Source organism: Leucopleurus acutus, assembly GCF_964270905.1.
Source record: "Leucopleurus acutus genome assembly, chromosome: 3".
Taxonomy (NCBI): Eukaryota; Metazoa; Chordata; class Mammalia; order Artiodactyla; family Delphinidae; genus Leucopleurus; species Leucopleurus acutus.
This window is the reverse complement of record NC_139145.1, coordinates 166,618,152-166,640,464: the sequence shown is the minus strand read 5'-3', so window position 1 is coordinate 166,640,464 and position 22,313 is coordinate 166,618,152. Positions and strand designations below refer to the sequence as shown.

General features: G+C 41.0%; 1 protein-coding gene across 2 annotated transcripts in view; it reads right to left on the bottom strand.

Annotated features, from left to right (window-relative positions):
• Window positions 1–22,313, bottom strand: part of CTNND2 (catenin delta 2) — a gene marked incomplete at its 3' end in the record, with an annotated part of 926,199 nt that overhangs the window by 411,161 nt on the left and 492,725 nt on the right. For both annotated transcript variants that reach the window (XM_082837425.1, XM_082837426.1), the window contains exon 6: window positions 7,884–8,056. In XM_082837425.1, the coding sequence (XP_082693551.1) occupies window positions 7,884–8,056 (173 nt within the window). The remainder of the gene's footprint in view (window positions 1–7,883; window positions 8,057–22,313) is intronic.

The following is a 22,313-nucleotide window of genomic DNA, read 5'->3' as shown; positions in this document are numbered from 1 at the left end:
TCTTTGAAGAAATCCATTGCTAAACCAGAACGATCTGGTAACATGATTTTGTAATATCAGCTACGCACTGCTGATTAAAATGTCTGAGAATGTGTTGAACTTTCTAGGGTAAGTTGGCACAGGGTTCTAGGCTTGCACAGGAAGATGGACAGAGCCATCTACTCTCACAACTTGGAAACGAGAAGAAACCACCAACTCCAAAATGCCAAAGTCTCATTTCGGTATTATATGAAGTGTGCCTGTAATACAATACAATGCAAGTAAAATGAATCTACACCCCCAAAGTAAGTTTTGTGCCCTTGACTCTCTGGGATGAAATCAATTTGCTTGAACACTACTATCATGGCTCCCCAAATCTCAGTAACTTCTCTTTTGAAATTGTCCTCAGAAGAAAGGCCACTCTCTAAATAATTCCCAAGATAGAAAATCCTGGTTCTGTGAGAAAGATTTGATTTTGGAAATAACCGAATAAAATCAAGTGCCTTGCCTAGCAATTCCTCTGAGGAGTGCTGCTTGGGGTGAAAACTCATATGAAACGTAAAATGAAGAGACAGCTTCTGTATGCAGTTTACACACCATCCCTGAAGGCATCACCACTGGGATGAAGTGAGGAAAGGAAGGCTGGGTTTACCTGGTGGGGAAGTTACACTAACACAGAAAGGTGGTCCCCAGAGCAAATTAAACTTAAGTAATTGCAAAATGAAGACACTTGAAAAGAATTTCTTCCTCGGATGAGAACATCTCAATTAAATAAGAGCTATAATGTTTGAGATAATAATGGGGGCCACCCTTATTGCCTTCTCTTTGCATGAGGGCCCCCAAATTATGGAGGATCAAGAGGGAGGGATGGAGAGAGAGAGAGAGAGAAAGAGAGAGAGAGAGTGAAATACCTTGCAAACAACACCACCCCTGTCACTGCAGGCAGGCAGGCAGAAGCAGAAGGGGGTGGTAGTGGTCCATTGCCCAGGACCCCTAAGTCACTAGTATAAACAGGGTAGTGCAGACTTTTGCATGCTGGGTACTGGTTTTTCCTTCCCTCTGACATCCCTTTAATAAAAAGTATGATTAGGGTCATCATCAATAAATAGTCTCAAAAGTATTTCACGTGACCATTTCTCTGGTCTACCAAGTGGAAAGAAAATAGAGAAGAAAAAACTAAAACAATGACATGCGTGTCACAGAAATTTATCTCTAAGAGAGATTTTTTTGATGGCAACTCTTTCCAAAAAAACATGAGCCTTGGCAAAACTACACTCTGTAAAACTTTTACTTCAGCAAGGGGTTCATGTAGTATAACTTTAATACCCCCAAACCTTTACTCAGAAGAAATGTTATATTAAAACACGTACACACCCTCCCCACAACGAGAAATGTTTCAGTTATTGAAACCAGATTAAATATATTTCTACTGGAAAGAGAAAATGGATAAGACTTTAAAGCAGAGCATGGAGAAAGGATTTCCCACAGGCAATCTTCTGAAACCTACCTTAAAGACAAACAAGCTGCCAGCTTCCCACAGATATGCCAGACAACGTATACAAGATGACATGATTTCTCCTCTAAATGCAGCATAGTGTATACATTCTACACTAAAGACATCTCACCAATTTTGTGGTTTCCAAGTTTTTTGGTGACTTTTCTCTTTACAGGTGCTACCAGCAACAACTTCTTTCCTAAGTCAACAAACTGGAGTGATGTCACACCAGCTCTCTGTATAACTTCTTGCATTCAGTAATCAAGAAGCAGGTGTTTATTGGGGGACTGCTGCCTCCTTTGAGCCCTGGGTGTCTCTGTGTCCATCCCACCACCATCCAGAGTTCTCCATCCCCTTGACCTTCACATCTACCTGATGTAGAAGTGCACCAGTAACCAATGTTCCAAACTCGTCAGCCTCTGGCAGAGTGAGCAGATGGTGTATTTATAATTATAATATAGCACAAATGAGAACTTTTAAGACATAAAAGGCAGTGCAACATTAAATAGACGGACCAGATCAAAAGAAATGGCAAGTTGCTTCTCGAAAAGCTGACTGCTTTTTTAGTGTATCTACCACTGTTCAAGCTTTATTTTAATAAACTGTCATACAATTCTTAATTTCCTGCAGCAAGCAGGCATTTCCTAGGATCATGAATGCACACAAGGCTCACTTCAGTTCTGCTGGATATGAAAGTGGTTTTAAAATTGTTTGGTTCCTGTACTTCTTTGCCAGTATTCTGTGCACAGGTGTATACTTTCCTATTTCTTGCTCATTTTGTTTCTTTGAGGAAGGAAACACTTGATAAGACTACTTTGTGTTTGGCCGTGGGGAGAAACCAACATTTTTAGAGGGACTCTTCTGGGCCAGAAGTTTTACGTTCGGCATTTCATATAATGCACAGGAAATTGGATGTGAGTGGAAGCAGGCAAACCTGGAGAAGACCCAGCCTCTGCACCCATGCACAGCCTTTGCAGTATGAGCATCAAGAAGGCTGCGGTGTGAGGAACGTGATGAATATTTGGTGAACCCTGGGTCAGTCACTCAAGATATGGACATTAATTTTGTATGGTTTCCTCTCTTGCAGCAAGGCCATCTGATAGGAAGAGATAGACTTACATGCAACTAACTATAGGATGTTATATGTGAGATGACAAAATGATGCTTTCAACACATAAGTCGGGCCATGTTGTGCCTCTGCTCAAAATTCTCTGCCACCTCCTCTTTCCACTTCCAGTAAAGGACAAGGTCATCATGATGATCAACTGATGGCCAACTTGGCTTCCCATCTACTTACAAACTCCTGCTCCCCTCTCTGGCCACCTGGGCCTCCTTGCTGTCCTGTCAACATGCCAGTTCACCTCATCCAGGAGCCTCTGCCTTTGCTGTCCCCCAGACAGCCACACAGCTTCCCTCTCTTCTCCTTCGTGTCTTTGCCCCAAACTTGGGGCAAAGGCCCCATATGCCACACCCCATCCTGGACTCTGGAGGCCGCTCATTCTAGTCTGCATCCTTTCCTTCCTTATAGAATTCATCACCTTCTAACAAACTATGCAACTTACTTATTCACTGTGTTGACTTTCTGAATTCCCATTGCTGCTACTAGGATATAAGTTCCTTAAGGACAGGGATCATGTCTGTTCTCTTTACTTCTCCAGCCCAAGCACATATAATAGCTCATGGCATAGAGTAAGCACACATAACATCTTGAAGGCATTAAAGAATAGCCCAGAGGGGCCTCCCTGGTGGCGTAGTGGTTGACAGTCCACCTGCCAATGCAGGGGACACGGGTTCGTGCCCCGGTCCGGGAAGATCCCACATGCCGCGGAGCGGCTGGGCCCGTGAGCCATGGCCGCTGAGCCTGCGCGTCCGGAGCCTGTACTCCGCAACGGGAAAGGCCACAACAGTGAGAGGCCCACGTATCACAAAAAAAAAAAAAAAAAAAAAAAAAAAAAAAAAAAAAAGAATAGCCCAGATATCTATAAATGCAACTGGAAAAGCAGCTCTGTTTTGATTGGGGCACCTCACAGGAGCCACACAAAGCCCAAGGTTGACTCAGACGAGGAAGAGCGGGATGGAGGGGTAGTCTACACACAGCCTTAGAGGCTGGGACGGGGAGCTTGCAGGGCGGCTGATCAGAGCGCTGGGGTGCAGCAAAGAATAACTATGAATCAGCTCACGTCACTTTCTGGAAAGGCCTTGGGGTCTGATGGGAAGGATCTTACGCTCTCTCTCTCCTCCAGCCCAGTCCCGTGAACTCATCTTAGAGTCTGAAGAGAATGACTTTCAAGGATTTTAGCAATTTATGGCAATTTTGTGACTCACAGTTCTTTCAGACTGACATGGTAGGGCAAGGCAGGCTATGCACCAGGGCCTGGAGTACAGCCTGGTGATGACCACCCAACAAACATTTATTATGTTGAACAAACTAGCGTTTGTTAAAAATTGAAAGAATCTTTGAACATGATATTCCTTTGAAATTATATTCTGACGTGATTTATGAGCTAGATTATTGACCTTATTAACCTGGTCTGGCATCTGTGAGCCATTATTTGAACTTTACTGGCCCTTTTGGCACTTTATGACAATAGGATATTCTAAAAATCAATCTAGCCTGGAAGGAATGAGCCATTCAGAATATTGAAAAGAATGTGTCACAGGGCTGTGCAAAACCCCTGGAAGACAGGGATTCTTAGGATAATCTGAACGAAGGAGATGTTACGGGAATGGGATGTAGCCTCCCTGCTTTCAAGGGTATTATAACACTAAATGCTGAGTTAAAATACTGATTTACTAGTTCAGCATTTCTCCGACATGATTTTGAAGTCACAATAAAACACGCCTTTCACACTACAGCATATTGAAGCTGAAAGGAAATCGTGGTACCAGATCCGCCACTTTGCTAAAATAAACAGGATTCCACTATCCACCGGCAGCCTCCCTCCCGCTAATGAAGTGGATTCGAATAACCCCCTGGTTTGAATATTCAGATTTCAACCACCCACCTGTCAGGTAAATGAGTGTAGGCCAGTCACCTCTGGCTCAAACTGAAGGTATCACCTTGAACATGCACATTTATAGATGCCTTCAAATATAGAGCTTTGATATCTTTACAACCAAGTTTTCTGATTAAACTTTAAGGCAGACTTTTAGTGTGAGGCCCAATCTGTCCTTTGAGCTTTCACTGTTTCACTTCCATGGCGACTGGCGGATGATAGAAATAACTCCAGCAACATGGAAGTAGATCGATCACCATATTGTCTGTCCACACGTATAGAGCTCTTAATAGGGTCAAGCTGTAGATATATTTAATTGAAACAGTCAACATATAAAAGGAAACCTACGAAACACTCTTTCGAAATGATTAGACTTCAATTCATTCAAGAATCTGTCCCCATTCTTACTACTGCTGCCTTAAAATGGTACAACTTCTCTAAATGTGTTGAGTTTTAGTTTTTGCATCTTTAAAATGTAAATGTTAGTACAGCCCTGTTGTGGGGATTAAGTAAGAGGATGTATGTGAAACAGGTTACTTCCAGGCCTCAATAAATGGTAACAATTAATTTTATAAAATTTTATAAATAAGAAAGCTTTGATTTAACAGTTAGTCCTATGTGTCCATTGAGCTTATAAGACACTCACAAATCAAGTTGATAATTAACTAATTTTTTTGTTTTGATACTGATAGTTCGATTTTCCATGATGCCCAGCTATGGGAAATCTGATTTTTTTTTTCATTTGACTTAATGTTTTCAACTCAAATTATAGGGGTCTTAGATATTTATGAGAAAAAGCCAAGGATGAGTATTAAATGAGTTCAAGATAAAAATAAAAGAAAGGCAGAACTTTATTGTTTTACTAGCTACATGTCTTACAAGTTCTAGAAAACTGGTAAAAGCTAAATTCATACCTTTCATAGGTTAATTTGAGTATACTATATTCCTTATTTCTGAATATTTCTGGCCCCTTGGACCTAGAAGTATGGACAGATAGAAGGGTAAAAAAAGGACTGTAATCCACTTGCTTGCTTCCAAAGGATTCAAAATTACATATATTCCACCATGATCACTGTATCACTGTCAAAGAGAGTCAGTATAGATGGGAAGATGAAAAATAGTTCCTTTCGAGAATGGGATGTTTTTGAGAGAAAAAAAAAAAAAAACTATACCTAGAGAAAAAATATCCTATAGCTTCCATTTCATCTTTTAATAAAACAAAATAAGATTAAAAAATCTAATAACGTTTGCTACGCTGATAACATCACTCAGTATTTCAAACATTATATAATGTTCTTACGTAAGCAAACAATAAGGACTATTTTGTATATATGATAAATGCACGTATATCAAATAATTTTTTCGAATTAATTAAAAAACACTTTTTTTTAGACATTCCCTCTTGTGTCCTAAAACATTTCTGTAAGGGAGGCAGAACAGACCAGTGCTTTGAAAGAGCAGTGATCCAGGAGCTGGGAAATAGCACAACTCCAGGGTTAGTCTGTGTGCGTGGACCTGGACTCAGTGACTTCGAGGTCCTTCCCTTCCCAAGCACCATACACCTCCAGCTCTCCATCTAAAGTGCGCGCACCCTCTGAACCGGGTCATGCGCTAGACCACCACGGGGTGACGGGTCCATCTCAGTGGGATGTTTTATTTACCATCCCCTCTTATCCACATAACCTTGGCATCACAAGAAGGTAAAAGTTACAAAGCCACTGATGGATCAGAGTTTCACCTGAAAAAGACAATCATGTTTTTAATAGATAGCTGGGACAATCATTTAACTTTAATAGTTGAAATGCACTGAGACTTTTCAGCTTATGCTTCATTTATGTTCATATCACCTATGAAAAGCATCTCATGGTGACCGTACGATACCATTTAAAAAAAATAATTAATTAATTAATTTATTTTTGGCTGAGTTGGGTCTTTGTTGCTGCACGTGGGCTTTCTCTACTTGCACCGAGCTGGGGCTACTCTTGGTTGTGGTGCGCGGGCTTCTCGTTGCGGTGGCTTCTCTTGTTGCGGAGCATGGGCTCTAGGCACGCGGGCTCAGTAGTTGTGGCATGTGGGCTCAGTAGTTGTGGCTCGCAGGCTCTGGAGAGCAGGCTCAGTAGTTGTGGTGCACGGGTTTAGCTGCTACACGGCATGTGGGATCTTCCCGGACCAGAGCTTGAACCCGTGTCTCCTGCATTGGCAGGCGGACTCTCAACCACTGCGCCACCCGGGAATGCACAATGACATTCTAACTCTCACTGCCTCCTTTCTGTCTGCAGACATTTCTTGGGGGCCATGTGGATGGCTAGGGCCTAGTGATAAAAGATGAAAATGGCCCTGCCCTGAGGTAGCTTTTAGTTTAGTTGGAAAGACATATGGATGCATAATAACCATAAATTGGTGACAGAGATGAGTTTTGTTGTTACAGTAGCCTTGGTAGGTAGTGGGCCTGGGGAAGGGTTTCTGGCCTAGAGGCACTGCCCAATAAATGCAGAAAGGATGAAATTAAGCTCTTCAGTTTAAGTAGTGCTTTTGGGGTTGTGGGTTCTTCATTCCAGGAATGAATGCACAGAGATTAAAAGGTCTCAGGCCCTTTTATACTGGAAATAAGTATAAAATAGCTTAAAACAAGACAGGCCTCCAATAGATTAATTCTGGAGGGCTGATTGAATATAGCCTGCACCCCCAAATTATCAAAACTGAAGTATTAAATGGTACACACACACACACACACACACACACACACACACACACATTACAACATTTACATGTTTTTGAAAAAAAAATTGAGGTAGCCACTTTTTACCAAGAGCTGATTTTAACTGCAGCTAATAAATGTGTACATTGAAACTATAAGAACAAGTACATATCTTAAAGAAACAACTAAGGGCACATTTCAAAATCAAACTTGACAAAGTGTAACTATTCCTACCCTAATCACAATTATCTTCAGAACAGTTCTGTATATGTGTTGATGCATTTATACTGTGTTCCTTTATATGATTAACCCCAAATAATAATTTCATGCTTTTTTTTTTTATGGAGAGAAAATGTGTTCCAGGTGCCCTTACAAACTCAGAATGTATGTCATATTTACATCACATATCAACACGGAAATAGGAACCAGGCACACATTTGCATATTTACATAGGTAAGTATATATAAAGCAGATAGAACATGAGCAATTCACAGACATTTCTGCAGAAAATATGCTTATAACTCCGAGTTACTCTATAATCATATTGTATTATTCATTTCCTTCACTCACAGCACAGAGGGCATCTCTCCAAAGTTGTAGAGCACTCGTAAAAAAGGCAGGAGGGGACACCATAGCCATTTGACAACCCTGCTTCCTGCCTGGCTCCTTGGAGCCCAAAGTCCAGCACAGCAGAGGGCCCCATCCCCGCACGTACCTGGCTGAAACTCTGGCCTGCACCTCGGGCTTGTGCGCTGCGGGCAGGGAGCTGCGACGGGGCTGTCTCACCCAGGGCCAAGGTCTGGTTGCTATGGTAGCTGGCTGGATACTGGAAGGACCCTTCAGATTTGGAATTGAGCTGGAGTGCACTCTGGGAGAGCAGGCTGGGCCCTGCATTGAAAGTCATTTAGAGCAGTAAGTGACAGCTTCAGTGAAGCAGAAATGACATGTATTATTTATTGAAGAGTAGCCTAGAATTATAACACGCACATGATTCCAGCCATCTATGCTTTGAATTCTGAGAACTAAAATGACCGTATAATTCGACTCCAGGTCTTAAGTGGGATTTTTTTTTTTCTTTTGGTGGTTTAAAAGTTCTCCAAAGAGTAGATTTTTTTTCAAATGATCTCATCCTGACCTACAAAAAGACATTTCTAACAAGACAAATTAGTTAATCAAGCAGTTGTTTTTATACCAGACAGTATCGGAAACATTTGAAATAACTGAAAGGTCTACCTTTTGATACGTGTTAATTGCATTAATATAATTATATCTCCTACTTAATTATCAGGATGCTAAAACACTCAAAACCTTCCAATCAGTAACACATTCTGTTGTATAAATAGTGATGTAATACCTTAATGCCTGAAGGGTAGACAGTATGTAAAATATTAATGGCTCTCATACAATGTAGAATTCACCCTGATCTCACATGATCTCTGATGGCTGGTTATCTCTGCCATCACAGCAACGCACAGTAGGAGAACAAAGAGGAGATACAGTGTTTAAATCGGTGCCGCTAACGTGGCTGGTACTACAAGTGATGGAGAAAGGCGTTCCTGGCCTCATTATTTAATCATACTTTGTATGAGAAAATGTGGTTTGTTTTCTTACTTTCTTTTTAGATGGGATCTTTGCCACAGTTTGCCCATTTCCTTTGTAAGCAAATTTTCTTTAATCAAATTTCATACTCACTTTGGGAATGAAAAGAAGTATAGAAGAGTGTAAGTATACTACTATTTTTTCCTGTGTGTGCTTGAGAGGAGACTGGGGTAAGTAGAGTGAGTTGGGTGGGGGAGGGAGGACGTGACATCACCAGTTTTCTCATGTTATCTTAACCATCATACAAAGTCACTTCTTTTTTGAAGGAGGGTAATTATACACACATGGATTATGGTATAATCATTATCCTATCCTTAATCTGTCTCTTTGGCTGTTTTTTAGACAATAGTATAATTTCTAATAAGTATAAACAAACTTCAAGTTCCTTACTCCTTTCTTTCTAAGGACAGAACATGTTTTTTTAATTTCAAATGAGACTTCAGATTTGACATGACATGGGCCATTTGTTTTTGCGGGAAAATAACATGTCTTCTCTTAATAAGCATAGGTTCACATAATCTTTGCCTTCAAGACCTTACCCTTCCCTCTCCCTGATGGAACGTCTAAAAAATGCAAAAATAGTTTTTCATCATCAGATATTGGATAATAAGTCAATTAGCTAAAATAGGTAAGACTTGGTATTTCGGAATCTATACAGTTTCTGGAAAAAAAGTCAAGCAAGGAAATAAAACCATTTCCATCCAGTCCCAATTTCATCATGAAGGGCATAACAAAAGTACAGTTGTAATCCTTTTTCTTGCAATTTAGAAAACAGAGTCCCAAGAAAATAGTACATACCAGATGGTGAAGTTTGCGAAAGCTTGCAAAAAATCATTTAATCCATACTAATGGTATAATAGGGCTAATCACCAGAATATAACGCATCTACGGGGAGTACATTCAGAGTTTCATTCTGGATGCCAAGAACATAGTTTCCCCACTGCTGCTGTTGAAGCTGTCAGGCATGGAGATGGAGTCAAGGGGTGGTCTCTGATGCCCAGGCCATGGGCAGGCTGAGATGTGGGAGAGCCTCTGGAAGGGAAGAAGGACCAATGATGGGGCAGAGGCAGATGGGAACTGACTGCAAAATGGAGGAGAATGAGGTAGGTACTGGGAGGACAGTGATGAACTGTAGCCAAGGGCTTTCCCCCTTGTCCCCATCCTCCTGGAGGTCACTGCTCAATGGAGGGGAGTGAGTCACGGCAGAATAAGAGGGGGCCTTTAAGGTTAGTGGTCAGCATTCTACCTACCAATGGGCAGCTTCCCTCTGAGACTTCTTTGGCTATTTCCTTCAGGACAGTCCACCCTGACACAATGGCTTGCACTGGCCATGTCCCCTCCTCCACGATAATGCATCTCCAGGGCAATGAAAGTTGAAACAGATACAATAGTGCAAAGACTTTTGGAGATGTCAATAAAATGGAAAAAAAATCTTTACTGTCATATAAATAATTTAACAATCTATAAAGCAAAAACACTGCATGTCCTGGTTATTTGCTTTTTTAAAGAGATGATGTGACTTTGCTCTGATGAACTTGCATATGTAGCTAGCAAGTCAAACAAAGTTGTCAATTCTGAATAGATTCATAAAATAGTCTCTAGAAACCTACAAATGCTCTCCAGGCAGGATCTAACAGTGGCACTTGAGAGTCCCGTTTTTCTTTTTTTTTAAACATCTTTATTGGAGTATAATTGCTTTACAATGGTGTGTTAGTTTCTGATTTGTAACAAAGTGAATCAGCTATACATATACATATATCCCCATATCCCCTCCCTCTTGCCTCTCCCTCCCATCCTCCCTATCCCACCCCTCTAGGTGGACACAAAGCACTGAGCTGATCTCCCTGTGCCATGCGGCTGCTTCCCACTAGCTATCTATTTTACATTTGGTAGTGTATATATGTCCATGCCACTCTCACTTCATCCTAGCTTACCCTTCCCCCTCCCCGTGTCTTCAACTCCATTCTCTATGTCTGTGTCTTTATTCCTGTCCTGCCCCTAGGTTTTTCAGAACCATTTTTTTTTTTAGATTCCATATATATGTGTTAGCATACGGTATTTGTTTTTCTCTTTCTGACTTACTTCACTCTGTATGACAGTCTCTAGGTCCATCCACCTCACTACAAATAGACAGTCCCATTTTAAAGCAATTTCAATCAAAAATATGATTTATGTGCTCCTGAAATATGCATCATGAAATAATCAAATCTGTGCATCTTTTATAGAATCAGTCATGTATTTGATCAATACTCCATGAAAACAAACCACGATTCTCTGTCTCATTACTTGGTTCACACATGTCAAGCACGGAACCAAGATGTACTTTGACAAAGGTAATTGCAACAATAAGCAATATATCATAATATTACAACCCTGACATAGCACCTGGCGAGGACAAAACAGTCAGGACAACAGCCAAAACACCACATGCATTTTAGAATGATCTTCCCATTGCTTACTAGGTTTCAGATGAATGGCATTTATTCACTCCAATTTTAGAGAGGACAGATATACGAGAATATGAAAGTGGTTGAAATTACAGGACAATTCTTAATTAGTTTATAATAAAAGTAAATTTTACATGTAACTAACTCTTGATTAGCTTTATTAACATTACTGTGCATTGGGGTAGAAAATACAATTTTCCAGAGATTTCAAAAACATTTTTAGTTTGGGGCTTTAAATGATGATTTTTTTTATTTTCTCAAGAACTTAGGACTTTCCATCAAGTCTTGTTTGGGCTAGAGGTAAAATTAGGCTGTATTCCTGAGGACATGAAGTATATCCACCACTGGGGGATGGGGACAATGTAAGAGGATTTCTTGGGATGCTCAGTGGGGACAGGAAGAGACTGGGATTTAAAATTCCAGCTAGGGAAATGGAATGTTGCCCTTAGTGTAATTAATTGCTTCAGAGGAAACTTCAACTATGGGCAACAGTCAATCACCATGTCCTATTAGGTCACCAAAAGCAGAAGCCACCCTCTCGCATGTATGCTTCCAGGACATTGACCTAAGAGGTCACAGGTGACTTCTTTGACCTTTCTGGACCTTCTCCATTTTGGGACAGTCCTCAAAGCTAAGCCCAGGGGTCCTATTCAAAATATCTCAGCCCTGGGGGCTAGGAAGGAGAGGGGAAACTGTTTACTGATGAATTGATAAAAGTCAAAAGAGTATGTGCCCCTGATCTGCTCAAGACACACTATTTCAGGGACCTCCCTGGTGGTCCAGTGGTTAAAGACTCCACGCTTCAAAGGCAGGGGGTACTGGTTCGATCCCTGGTGGGGGAATTAAGATCCCATACTCTGCATGGTGCGGGCAAAAAAAAAAAAAAAGACACACTAGTTCCAAATGGACAGAGGGGAGAAATTCCGAAGGAACTACAGAGTTGAGGGACATGGGACCCGCCATTGATCCTAGGAGAGCATCTTAGTGTTATACCAATATCTTAATATGTCTTCAAATATCAATATATGAATTGACTAACGACCACCTAGCAACCCATGAAATAAAATGCCCTTGTATGTTTGTCATTATTCTGAGAAATATAAACAGGAGTGTGGGGCGGTTAAGCGGTCGGCCAGTGTCATACAGTCCGTAAAATGAAGATGAGACCCTATTCTTGTCTCCCACCTTCAGCTCTGGGAGTTGTGGTTGGTTAACATCAAAGCATATTGAAGTCATATACACACATCAACATTTGAAGGTTGAAAAATTCTTTCATCAGTTTATTTGCGGGAGAGATCTTCATGCCTCAGATTGTGGTACTGCTTCCCCAAAAAACCTCTCCTTAGAGATTCCAGGTGTTGGCTGGAGGAAGTCTGCTGTCCTCCAGGAGTGGGGCAGAAGTCAACCTCAGCAGATGGAAAGGCTGAAGTGTTCATTTCTTGCATAAAACTTCAGACTCGCTTATAGGTTGTATTAACATACACTAAAACATATAGTCAGTTTCTCCTTAAATTAACTAGATAGTTTAGAGTTTTCCTGATTATGTGCACTCATTATCTTTACACGGATTTAAAAAAGACTTCATTTGGCATTGCTTATTCTTGTCTCCTTTAGCTACATATTGGTCCCAGAAAACTGTAAACCTTAATTAAATTACATACTTTGCAATAACAAAGAAAAGGCCAGAGGTGTACAAAGTGGCATTCCCAAGTCATTATTTGGGTCACAATCATGCCAGTTGGAGCAGGTGTGTGTTGGAAAAAATCCAGGACTGGAACTCAGCAGACCTGGTGGACTCTAGTCCATTTCCACGTGTATGAAAGCATAGATGATGATGAAGATGAGGATGAAGAAGAAGAAGATGATGATGATGAAGAAGATGAGGATGAAGAAGAAGATGATGATGATGATGAAGAAGATGAGGATGGGGCTTCCCTGGTGGCGAAGTGGTTGAAAGTCCGCCTGCCGATGCAGGGGACACGGGTTCGTGCCCCGGTCCAGGAGGATCCCACATGCCGTGGAGCGGCTGGGCCCGTGAGCCATGGCCGCTGAGCCCGTGCGTCCAGAGCCTGTGCTCCGCAACGGGAGAGGCCACAACAGTGAGAGGCCCGTGTACCGGGAAAAAAAAAAAAAAAGAAGATGAGGATGAAGAATAAGAAGATGATGATGAAGAAGATGAGGATGAAGAATAAGAAGATGATGATGATGATGAAGAAGATAAGGATGAAGAAGAAGATGATGATGATGATGATGATGATGAAAATGATGATGAGGACATCAATACCAGCTCACCTTTCCTGAGTGCTAAGTTCCAGGAACTGTCCTGAGCAGTTTACATCTATTAACCCCTGGAATCTTAACAAGATCCCAATAAACGTGCCGTTATCCCCCTTTACGATGACAGAGCTGAAGGTCCCAATGACTGAGACCACACACACTGATGCCTGGTGCAGGCAAGGCATTCTGGCTTCAGAGTGTGTGTTCTTTCCACGCTTCATTATTTGTTCTCTAAAATTTTAATATCTACAAATTTGGGTACCTAATGAGATAATGGATGTGAAAGTGCTTGGAAAAATATAAACTGCTACACAAATGTCGGTTATTAGTATTATTATCTAATTATCTAATTACTGAGCCACATGATCTGGGAATAAAACGCTGATTGGAAGTTGTCCTGAAAACCTTATTATAGTACTGTCCCATATATCAGTGTTTTCTTTCAACAGCCTGTGAGCTTTCATTCTGCAAAGGAGACATACAAGGCACAGATCATTAAAATGGCTTGAAATTAAAACCAAACCAAATAAAACCTAGTGTCAGAGCCAAGAGATGGGGCAGAGAAAGTTCTCTCTTAGCCTGAAATTCCCGTCTTTATCAACCTCAAAACATTCTCAAACTTCAAGTGCTGTTTAAATGTTACCTCCTCCATGCAGCCTGCCCTGATGCCTGATTGCCCCGAGGAAATTAACCCTACCCCCATCATGCTACCTTAACACTCTGCATAGACCAGACTCTGAGAAATTTCAACAGAGATATGTGTACAGTATTTATACAGAAGTAGAGTAATAGGATAAACACAGGGAGTCTGAACATTCATGTGAAAGCAGCAGGACTCTGGGATTGGATACTTGGAGACACTAGAGGCCAGGGATTTCCTGGAGTGCAGAGAAAGGAAACCGGTAATAATGGAGGAAACATGAACTGCGGTAGTGGCCATGGTAGGAAGGAAGAGAAAGTGCACATTTAAGAGGCATCCTTTTTAAAAAGCTCATCGGTATTTGGGGACTAAGTAGACAGGAAGGGAAGGACAGCTGAAATGACTGGCCACTCTTCAGCTGATCTCTAGCAGGATCTCGCTGACACTGCACTGGGCGCTGGGGAGATTCCCACAGTGCAGAGTAAGTCCTTTTAGAAAGCCGAGCAGACAAGACAGAACTCTTAGTGTCAGGTGCACACCTTCTGTTTCTACAAGTTTTAAGGTGATTTATTGGCAGTTGCTAATTCTGGTCTGCTTCGGTTGAACATCTGTCCCAGAACTCAGCAAATATTCACTAAAGGAGTGTGAAAAAAGCAAAAAACTCCCCTCACATGTCATTCCAAGGGAAGGATTAGCAAGAGACATATGTTGGAGACCCCGTTTTTTGGGGAAGGACAGGCTTAATCTTAAAATTACAGAGTTGTTGGAGATGGTGGGAGTTCACATAGTTAGAAAGGGAGTCTGGGCTTGGTTTTAATACTGGCTCTAACAGACCTGACTCTCTTTCTAGATCTTAAAAAATTTCCAAGATCAAAGTTTGGTTATATGTTAGTGAAATTTTAGGACAGAGATGTAATTTTCCAAGTCATCAGTGGTGGAAGCTGAAGCCACAAGAACAAGACAAGGTCTCTAAGTGGTAACTAAGATATCAATTTAATTCCGAGGGATTATTTTACCATCAAAAGAGTTATTGACAAGAAGGCACTGAAATAAACAGCTATGAGATCTAGGCAATGTCTCGCATAGGCGCTCAATGAATGTTTTGTTAGGTTGCTAATTCAGGATAATCAGGAATAATAAACACACAAGTTGAGACAGACAAATTCAGGACTGAATAACTGACAAAGGCAGCTTTGTTTAGATTTCCGTTTGTCAGGAAGTTTAGAAACATTCTTTACTTACTCTTAGGTTAAACTGACTCTTTCAAAATAATATAAAATCTCATCTTTACGTAGACCATGAAAAATAAAGCCAATAAGATTCACACACATTGATAACTGTCAGAGAATCTGCATTCATTTCCACCCTCTTGTTATCCAATCTTTGTGGAAGGCTAAGAATAATTTGAAGGTTAAGTATTATTTTATTTTAAATGAGAATAAAATCTTAGAGCAGCAACACATAAAAAAAAAGGGGAAAGCTTTTTTTTTTTTTGCGGTACGCGGGCCTCTCACCGCTGTGGCCTCTCCCGTTGTGGAGCGCAGGCTCAGCGGCCATGGCTCACGGGCCCAGCCGCGCGGCATGTGGGATCCTCCCGGACCGGGGCACGAACCCGTGTCCCCTGCATCGGCAGGCGGACTCCCAACCACTGTGCCACCAGGGAAGCCCAAGGGGAAATCTTATAGTGGAAAATGTTGAGTAAAAAGAAAGGAAAAAGCTAGTGGAAATTATGTATACATACGTGTGTGTATATATATACACACACACAAAAGGGCTATTATAAATTCCAAAATCAATGAGAAAAATTGTCAATTATTTGTAAGGTGATTGAGCTGATTTAAATCAAGCTTAAAGCACTTTAGTCGTATCTAACTGCAAGTTAACTCTACACCGTACAAGTACTGACTTTTGCTTAAATTGCACTATTAATCAGTTTCATTCACAGCCGCAGTTTCTTCTTTATGGGCTTTGGATGAACTTGCCAATTTACAAACCCACTTGGAATAAGAGGTAGTTAGTAGTGAAAAACTAGTTGTTTTCTCCTGATCTTCACTAGTAACTTGAAAAGATCACAGGAAGGAGTTTCACTAACCTAAAATCTACCATCCCTAAAATTAACTGGGGGCAAAAGCTCGAGCGGCCCACTTATTTAAGAAAGCTCAGGGCTGATGTGGTTGTTCTATAGGCAGACGTGTTCCTAAACTTGATTTCTAAGTCTCTTTCTTCAGAATATCAGTTTCATCTGGTCAGCTCCTTTCAATGTATAATGCTTTACTAAAAGTGAGAACTTTAATGGTCCCAAGAATACAGAAGTGCTCATTTAGTTTTTAAACTGATTTAGATTCAATCAATGCTACTGGCCTAGCTAGTCCGCTGTTTCAAGTTTGACTACTGTATGTGAAATAACCAAAGATAGGCAAAGCTTTCACACTAAATACAATAACTCAGTTTCTTTACATCTGTATACAATGGAGGGAAATGAGCAAAATGACATTTATCACAAAAAATAAACTTCAAATATAAAACTTTGGTTTAAAATGTACAGCTCAAGAATTTTACTGGGCATGGGATTTTTACATAACGTTATAATCATAGAATGGTATTTTTTTATTTATTTATTTTTTTTGCGTTATGCGGGCCTCTAACCGCTGCGGCCTCCCCTGCTGCGGAGCACAGGCCCCGGGCGTGCAGGCGCAGGGGCCATGGCTCACGGGTCCAGCTGCTCCATGGCATGTGGGATCCTCCCAGACCGGGTCACGAACCCGCGTCCCCTGCATCAGCAGGCAGACTCCCAACCACCGCGCCACCAGGGAAGCCCCATAGAATGGTATTTTTATAGCTTGCTCTAGTCCCCAACTATTTCCTTGAACAGTTTTGTCTTTGGATTATTTACCATTTAAAAAAATTAATGTAGCACAAAATGAGGAAAAGCATTACATATATTTCTTTATAAATTAACAGTCTAAAGATAATAGATTTATATTTCTCACTATCAATAACTGTGAAAAGAAATAGAAAACTAATACAAATCAGTTTAGGAGAAAACAAGATTTAAAAGCCAAATTCTGAAAACATTACAATGTATTTATGGAATTACACTAGCTTAAAGAACCAGTTTTTGGTTTGCTGCAAATCACAGACTTTTCCCTAGATGCCTGCATGGTTTGCTCACACATTTTTTCAGGTCCCTGATCAAGTATCTTCTCACAAAGGATGACTTCCTGGCCCTTTGATCATTCTCTCAAAACTAGAGTAGTTTTGGGACTTTGCTGGTGGTCCAATGGTTAAGATGACGCTTCCACTGCAGGGGGTATGGGTTCAACCCCTGGTCGGGGAACTAAGACCCCACATGCCCCAAAGAGCTTTTATTTACCACATGAGTGACATAGAATACTATTTACGATACTAAAGCTGGGAAGTGTTTAAAAGAGAAGGCTGCATCACACACTTTCCATGAGCCGTCAGAGCGATGATGCTATCAAGTGCCACATAGCATCCGGGAAGCTTCACTGAACACTCATCATGTGTGACTCTCATTCTTTTTTTTTTGTTGTTTATTTTATTGAAGTATAGTTGATGTACAATGTTGTGTTAATTTCTGCTGTACAGCAAAGTGATTCATTTATACATATATATATACATTATTTTTCATATTCTTTTCCATTATGGTTTATCACAGGATAATGAATACAGTTCCCTGTGCTCTACAGTAGGACCCTGTTGTTTATCCATCCTATATATAATAGTTTGCATCTGCTAACCCCAAACTCCCACTCCATCTCTCTCCCACCGCGCCCCGTCCTTGGTAACCACAAGTCTGTTCTCTGTGTGACTCTCATTCTCACTCTCGCTCTCATTGTGTGAAAATGAGCATGGAAAGGCAACGAGCATCATGGGATTACTGTGAAAATGGGTGCCTTTGCAGCCCCCCTTGAAAAGTTCTCAAGGACCCCCAGGAATCCCAAGTGCACTCTGGGAAACACTGTCCTACTCTACCCCTCACTGGCTTTGTCATTGCTGGAGGTAACTACCTACCTGACTTTACAGTATTTAGAGTGCTTGATTTCAGCCTTTTTTGCCTAGAATGTAAATGCCACAAGGGCAGAGACTCTCTGTGCTACAGTTAATAAGTGCTTAATACAGACGTTTAAAACAAGAATGTAACACTTACCTGTGCCTATAGTGATACAATAAAAAGCCAGTATGTTAAGATTTGATTTTATCAATTGCTGTTGAAGTGACTTAGTGTTTGATCAGTGGCAGTTTTAATGTTTTAACTTCTGGGGGAATCCTATATGGCATCTCCATAAGGTATTACCAGGAGACCCCTCCCTCCACTGTGCCCCGGGGAAAAGTCTGCTTAATCTGACTTTCTCACCAGAGCTTTCTGCCTCTTTACTTTTCCTCACTTCCACCAGCTTTCATCTGACCCTCATGTTTGTGTGTTGTGCACCTAGAGTGCCTTGACAATTTCACAACCCAATTATATTTTCATTAAAAATTTCCCCATGGGCTTCCCTGGTGGCGCAGCGGTTGAGAGTCCGCCTGCTGATGCAGGGGACACGGGTTCGTGCCCCGGTCCGGGAAGATCCCACGTGCCGCAGAGCGGCTGGACCCGTGAGCCATGGCCGCTGAGTCTGCGTGTCCGGAGCCTGTGCTCCGCAACGGGAGAGGCCACAGCAGTGAGAGGCCCGCGTACCGCAAAAAAAAAAAAAAAAAAAAAAAATTCCCCAGGCTCTAAACTCTGTGCTTGATTCCAGGAGACCTGGATTACACAGATGAGAATGATGTTTTTAGTGAGAAATTTGCATTGTTTTCTCTTGCTTAGGGAATGTATAAGGAGCACTTGGTATTTTACGTCTTTGCACATCAGTGGTGGAAGCTGAAGCCACAAGAACAAGACAAGGTCTCAATTCCGAGGTCTGCCTCTGAGCTGGTGACCTCTTTGGAGAAGGTATAGCATGCGTCTTAAATGTCTATGTGAAAGAAGGAAATTTAAGAGAAAGAAGTGAACATTAGCTGAAAAGCAGGTGGAGAGAAAATCTGGAGGGAAAGATAATGATAGCTCCCTGGAGGATATCACTACAGCCTGTGGGCTACCTGGGTGATTTCCCTCACCTTTTGCTCACACCTTCCACTGCTAACTTCCCATTGGCTCTATAATGCCAAAGGTAGTGGAGGAGGTGGGTGTGAGAGAATTTGGAAAGGAAACAAAAGGACACATGTAGCATCAGACGACTTCAGGCTTGAACCATGACAAACTTCTGCAGAGGAGACTCTCGTGTTTGTATTTCAAAAATTTGGACCAAAGGGCATATGATGAAGTAATTTCACAAGAAATGAACAATTCAAGGATGTACTCAACTAACTTGAATACATGCATGTCCAGGAAAGGACTTGGGGTCTCCAGAGCCCAGGTGACAGTCGTCAACCACTGGTGGAGTGAGGGGAACAGTAGGACTTGAATCCAGGTCTTATGGTTCCAAGGGCAGGATGGGCTACCTTGAACCCCTACCCAGAGGCTCTCCACCCCATCGGGTCTAACTGAGGACCTGGTTTCCACCATAACAGGTTATCAATATTGTGAGCCACATTATGTATATATTTATTATTTTGATTATTCTAATTACTATAAAAATCTTATACTCTTGAACCACTTCTGAATCCTTTGTTGCCATGCTTGCCAGGAGTTATGAAAATATTCACTTCACAAGGATGTCTCTTACCTTTGTTATTATTACATAAGAATATATGGATAACATTTTATAGCATTTTAATAACCTGATCTCTCAACAATTTTCTCACCACATAGAATTAAGTATATTCACAGTAATTAAATGAAAATGACAGACTGTAAATCAAGGGTAAGTAATATAGTCCCTTCTGTCAAACGACATACGATTATTCTATTTGGATTTTACTTGCTCAGAATGGTAACTCACATGATTGATTCTTGATTTCTTGAATATATTCTGATTTGAGAACTCAATAAGATAACACTGCTTTCTTTGCCATAATACTCAGAATATCTTAAGTTCCTAAGATTTCCTTCCTACTGAATGCTGGGATTTTCTAGGATATGGTGGAATTTCAATTTGTCCAGCTGCTATAGAAAAATACTTGCTATTTCAAAATATAATGATTAAACAAATTAGCAATCTCTATAAACATATAGGCCCTTTTCCCCCAAGTTGTCCATTCTCTTTCTGATTTCGACTGACAAATACTTTCATTAACTTTTGGCTGAGATATAATGACCCTTATTTCTGAGTTTGTATCTCCAAGGATGCATGGAATATGGTACTTGGTCCATGGCAGTTTAGGTCAAGCTGTATATTATATGAGAAGCTAATGGCCCTGAGCTTCTGTCAATAACTTTTTTTTTTTTTTCCCAGTAAAGCAGCAGCAATTCTGGTGACTCCATGACACGTATTTATTAGAACTGAAATTACATAGCTGGCAGTCACAAAATAGTGGTGGGTGGCAGAGGCTGTACACATGATTTACATACTGTTTATGATGGCACTTTGTAAAAAATGCGAAGTGTTGGAAAACACTGATAACTGTAGGACGCTACAGTCTGTATACTAGAGCAGTTATTGCTTGCTTTAGGGTCAAGAAGATGGGTTTACTAAGATTCAAATTTTACTTTAATCAGATCTTGGAAAGAAAGATAACAAAAGCTTTTAAACAACAAATTCCGTACTATGTGCTTAGGGGCTGAGACTGGTTGCCATTGTAGTAATGTTTCAAGCTGGTTTTAGACTGTATTTCGTGTTGTTTGAGTCTCTTTCGGGTTAGGACTAAGACACTGGCTCTCAAGGGCAGCGTGCCAGGTCCAATTTAGCATCAGCTATTTCATGTCTGTTCTAGCTAATGAGTCCATTGATTGAATCATCACACAAACAAGGGACGAGCAGAATCTCATAGGCTTGTGCTAATTATATGAAACGTGTCAAAGAGCCATTACGTACTATATGAGTTATGTTTATATAAATATAAACACGTATATTGTTCTAGTATTGAGTAGAAGGTTGTGCTGATTTTTCTCTTTGTTCCACATATTCATTCTCCACCCTTCTCCCCACAGAGACTGTATCACAAGGGTCACTTGGCACTTGGTTTATGATTGGACTTGGCCAGCGAGAGGCACGAGAAGGGCATCAGAGGTTAGAGGGGAGAGGGGCCAGGATATTTATTTCTCTGCTCCCGCCAGCCTTGCCCCTTGACTCTGCTGGCACTAGTCCCTCGATTTTTCCTTCGGGACTAAGGGTAGCAAGGGTTTCCATCGGTTGCTGCCCCCTGAGTACTTCTGCAGGCATTGATTGCTCCCTGAATCTTGCTCAGTTCTTTGTAAATCGTCCCCTAATTAAATTCTCTTCAGTTAAACTTTTTTTGAGTAGACTCTATTTCCCATCTGGACCCTGATGCAAATACAAACAGCAATTAGGATTTTTTTTTTTTTTTTTTTCTGGTGCGGTACGGTACGCGGGCCTCTCACTGTTGCGGCCTCTCCCGTTGCGGAGCACAGGCTCCGGACGCGCAGGCTCAGCGACCATGGCTCACGGGCCCAGCCGCTCCGCGGCATGTGGGATCCTCCCAGACCGGGGCACGAACCCACATCCCCTGCATCGGCAGGCGGTCTCTCAACCCCTGCGCCACCAGGGAAGCCCAGGATTTTTAATTTATGATAGTCTCAGTACTTAAAATTAGCAATAATTGATCCCCCAAATGATAGCTGTCTACTCAATATTTTTAAATTAACTTCCTAAACTTTATTCAATTCGTTCAGTCTCAAACTGACTCTGAAAATGTTAAGAACAAACATTTCATAAGAACATAAATATTCCACATTTCACTGTGGTTCAGATCTTTTGGTATAAAATTTTCAAGTGGCATTTTCATCACCTGTGTGTTTTGTCTGTTTGTTCGTTTTTTAATTTTGCTTTGTTTTTTTCCTATCTTCAAACAAGGAAGCAGGGCCTTCCAAAAAGAATAATTAACTAAAATCCTAGGAGTCTTCAAAAAGATAATTCACTACCTAATATCATAAACTAAGTAATATTTCTGAAAACCAACTAATTCAGCAGTTAGCAAATACATTTCAAAAAACTCTTACTGGAGTATTTAAATTTCCCACAATAAAGATACATCTTTTGTAGATAGTGTTTGAAAACATTCT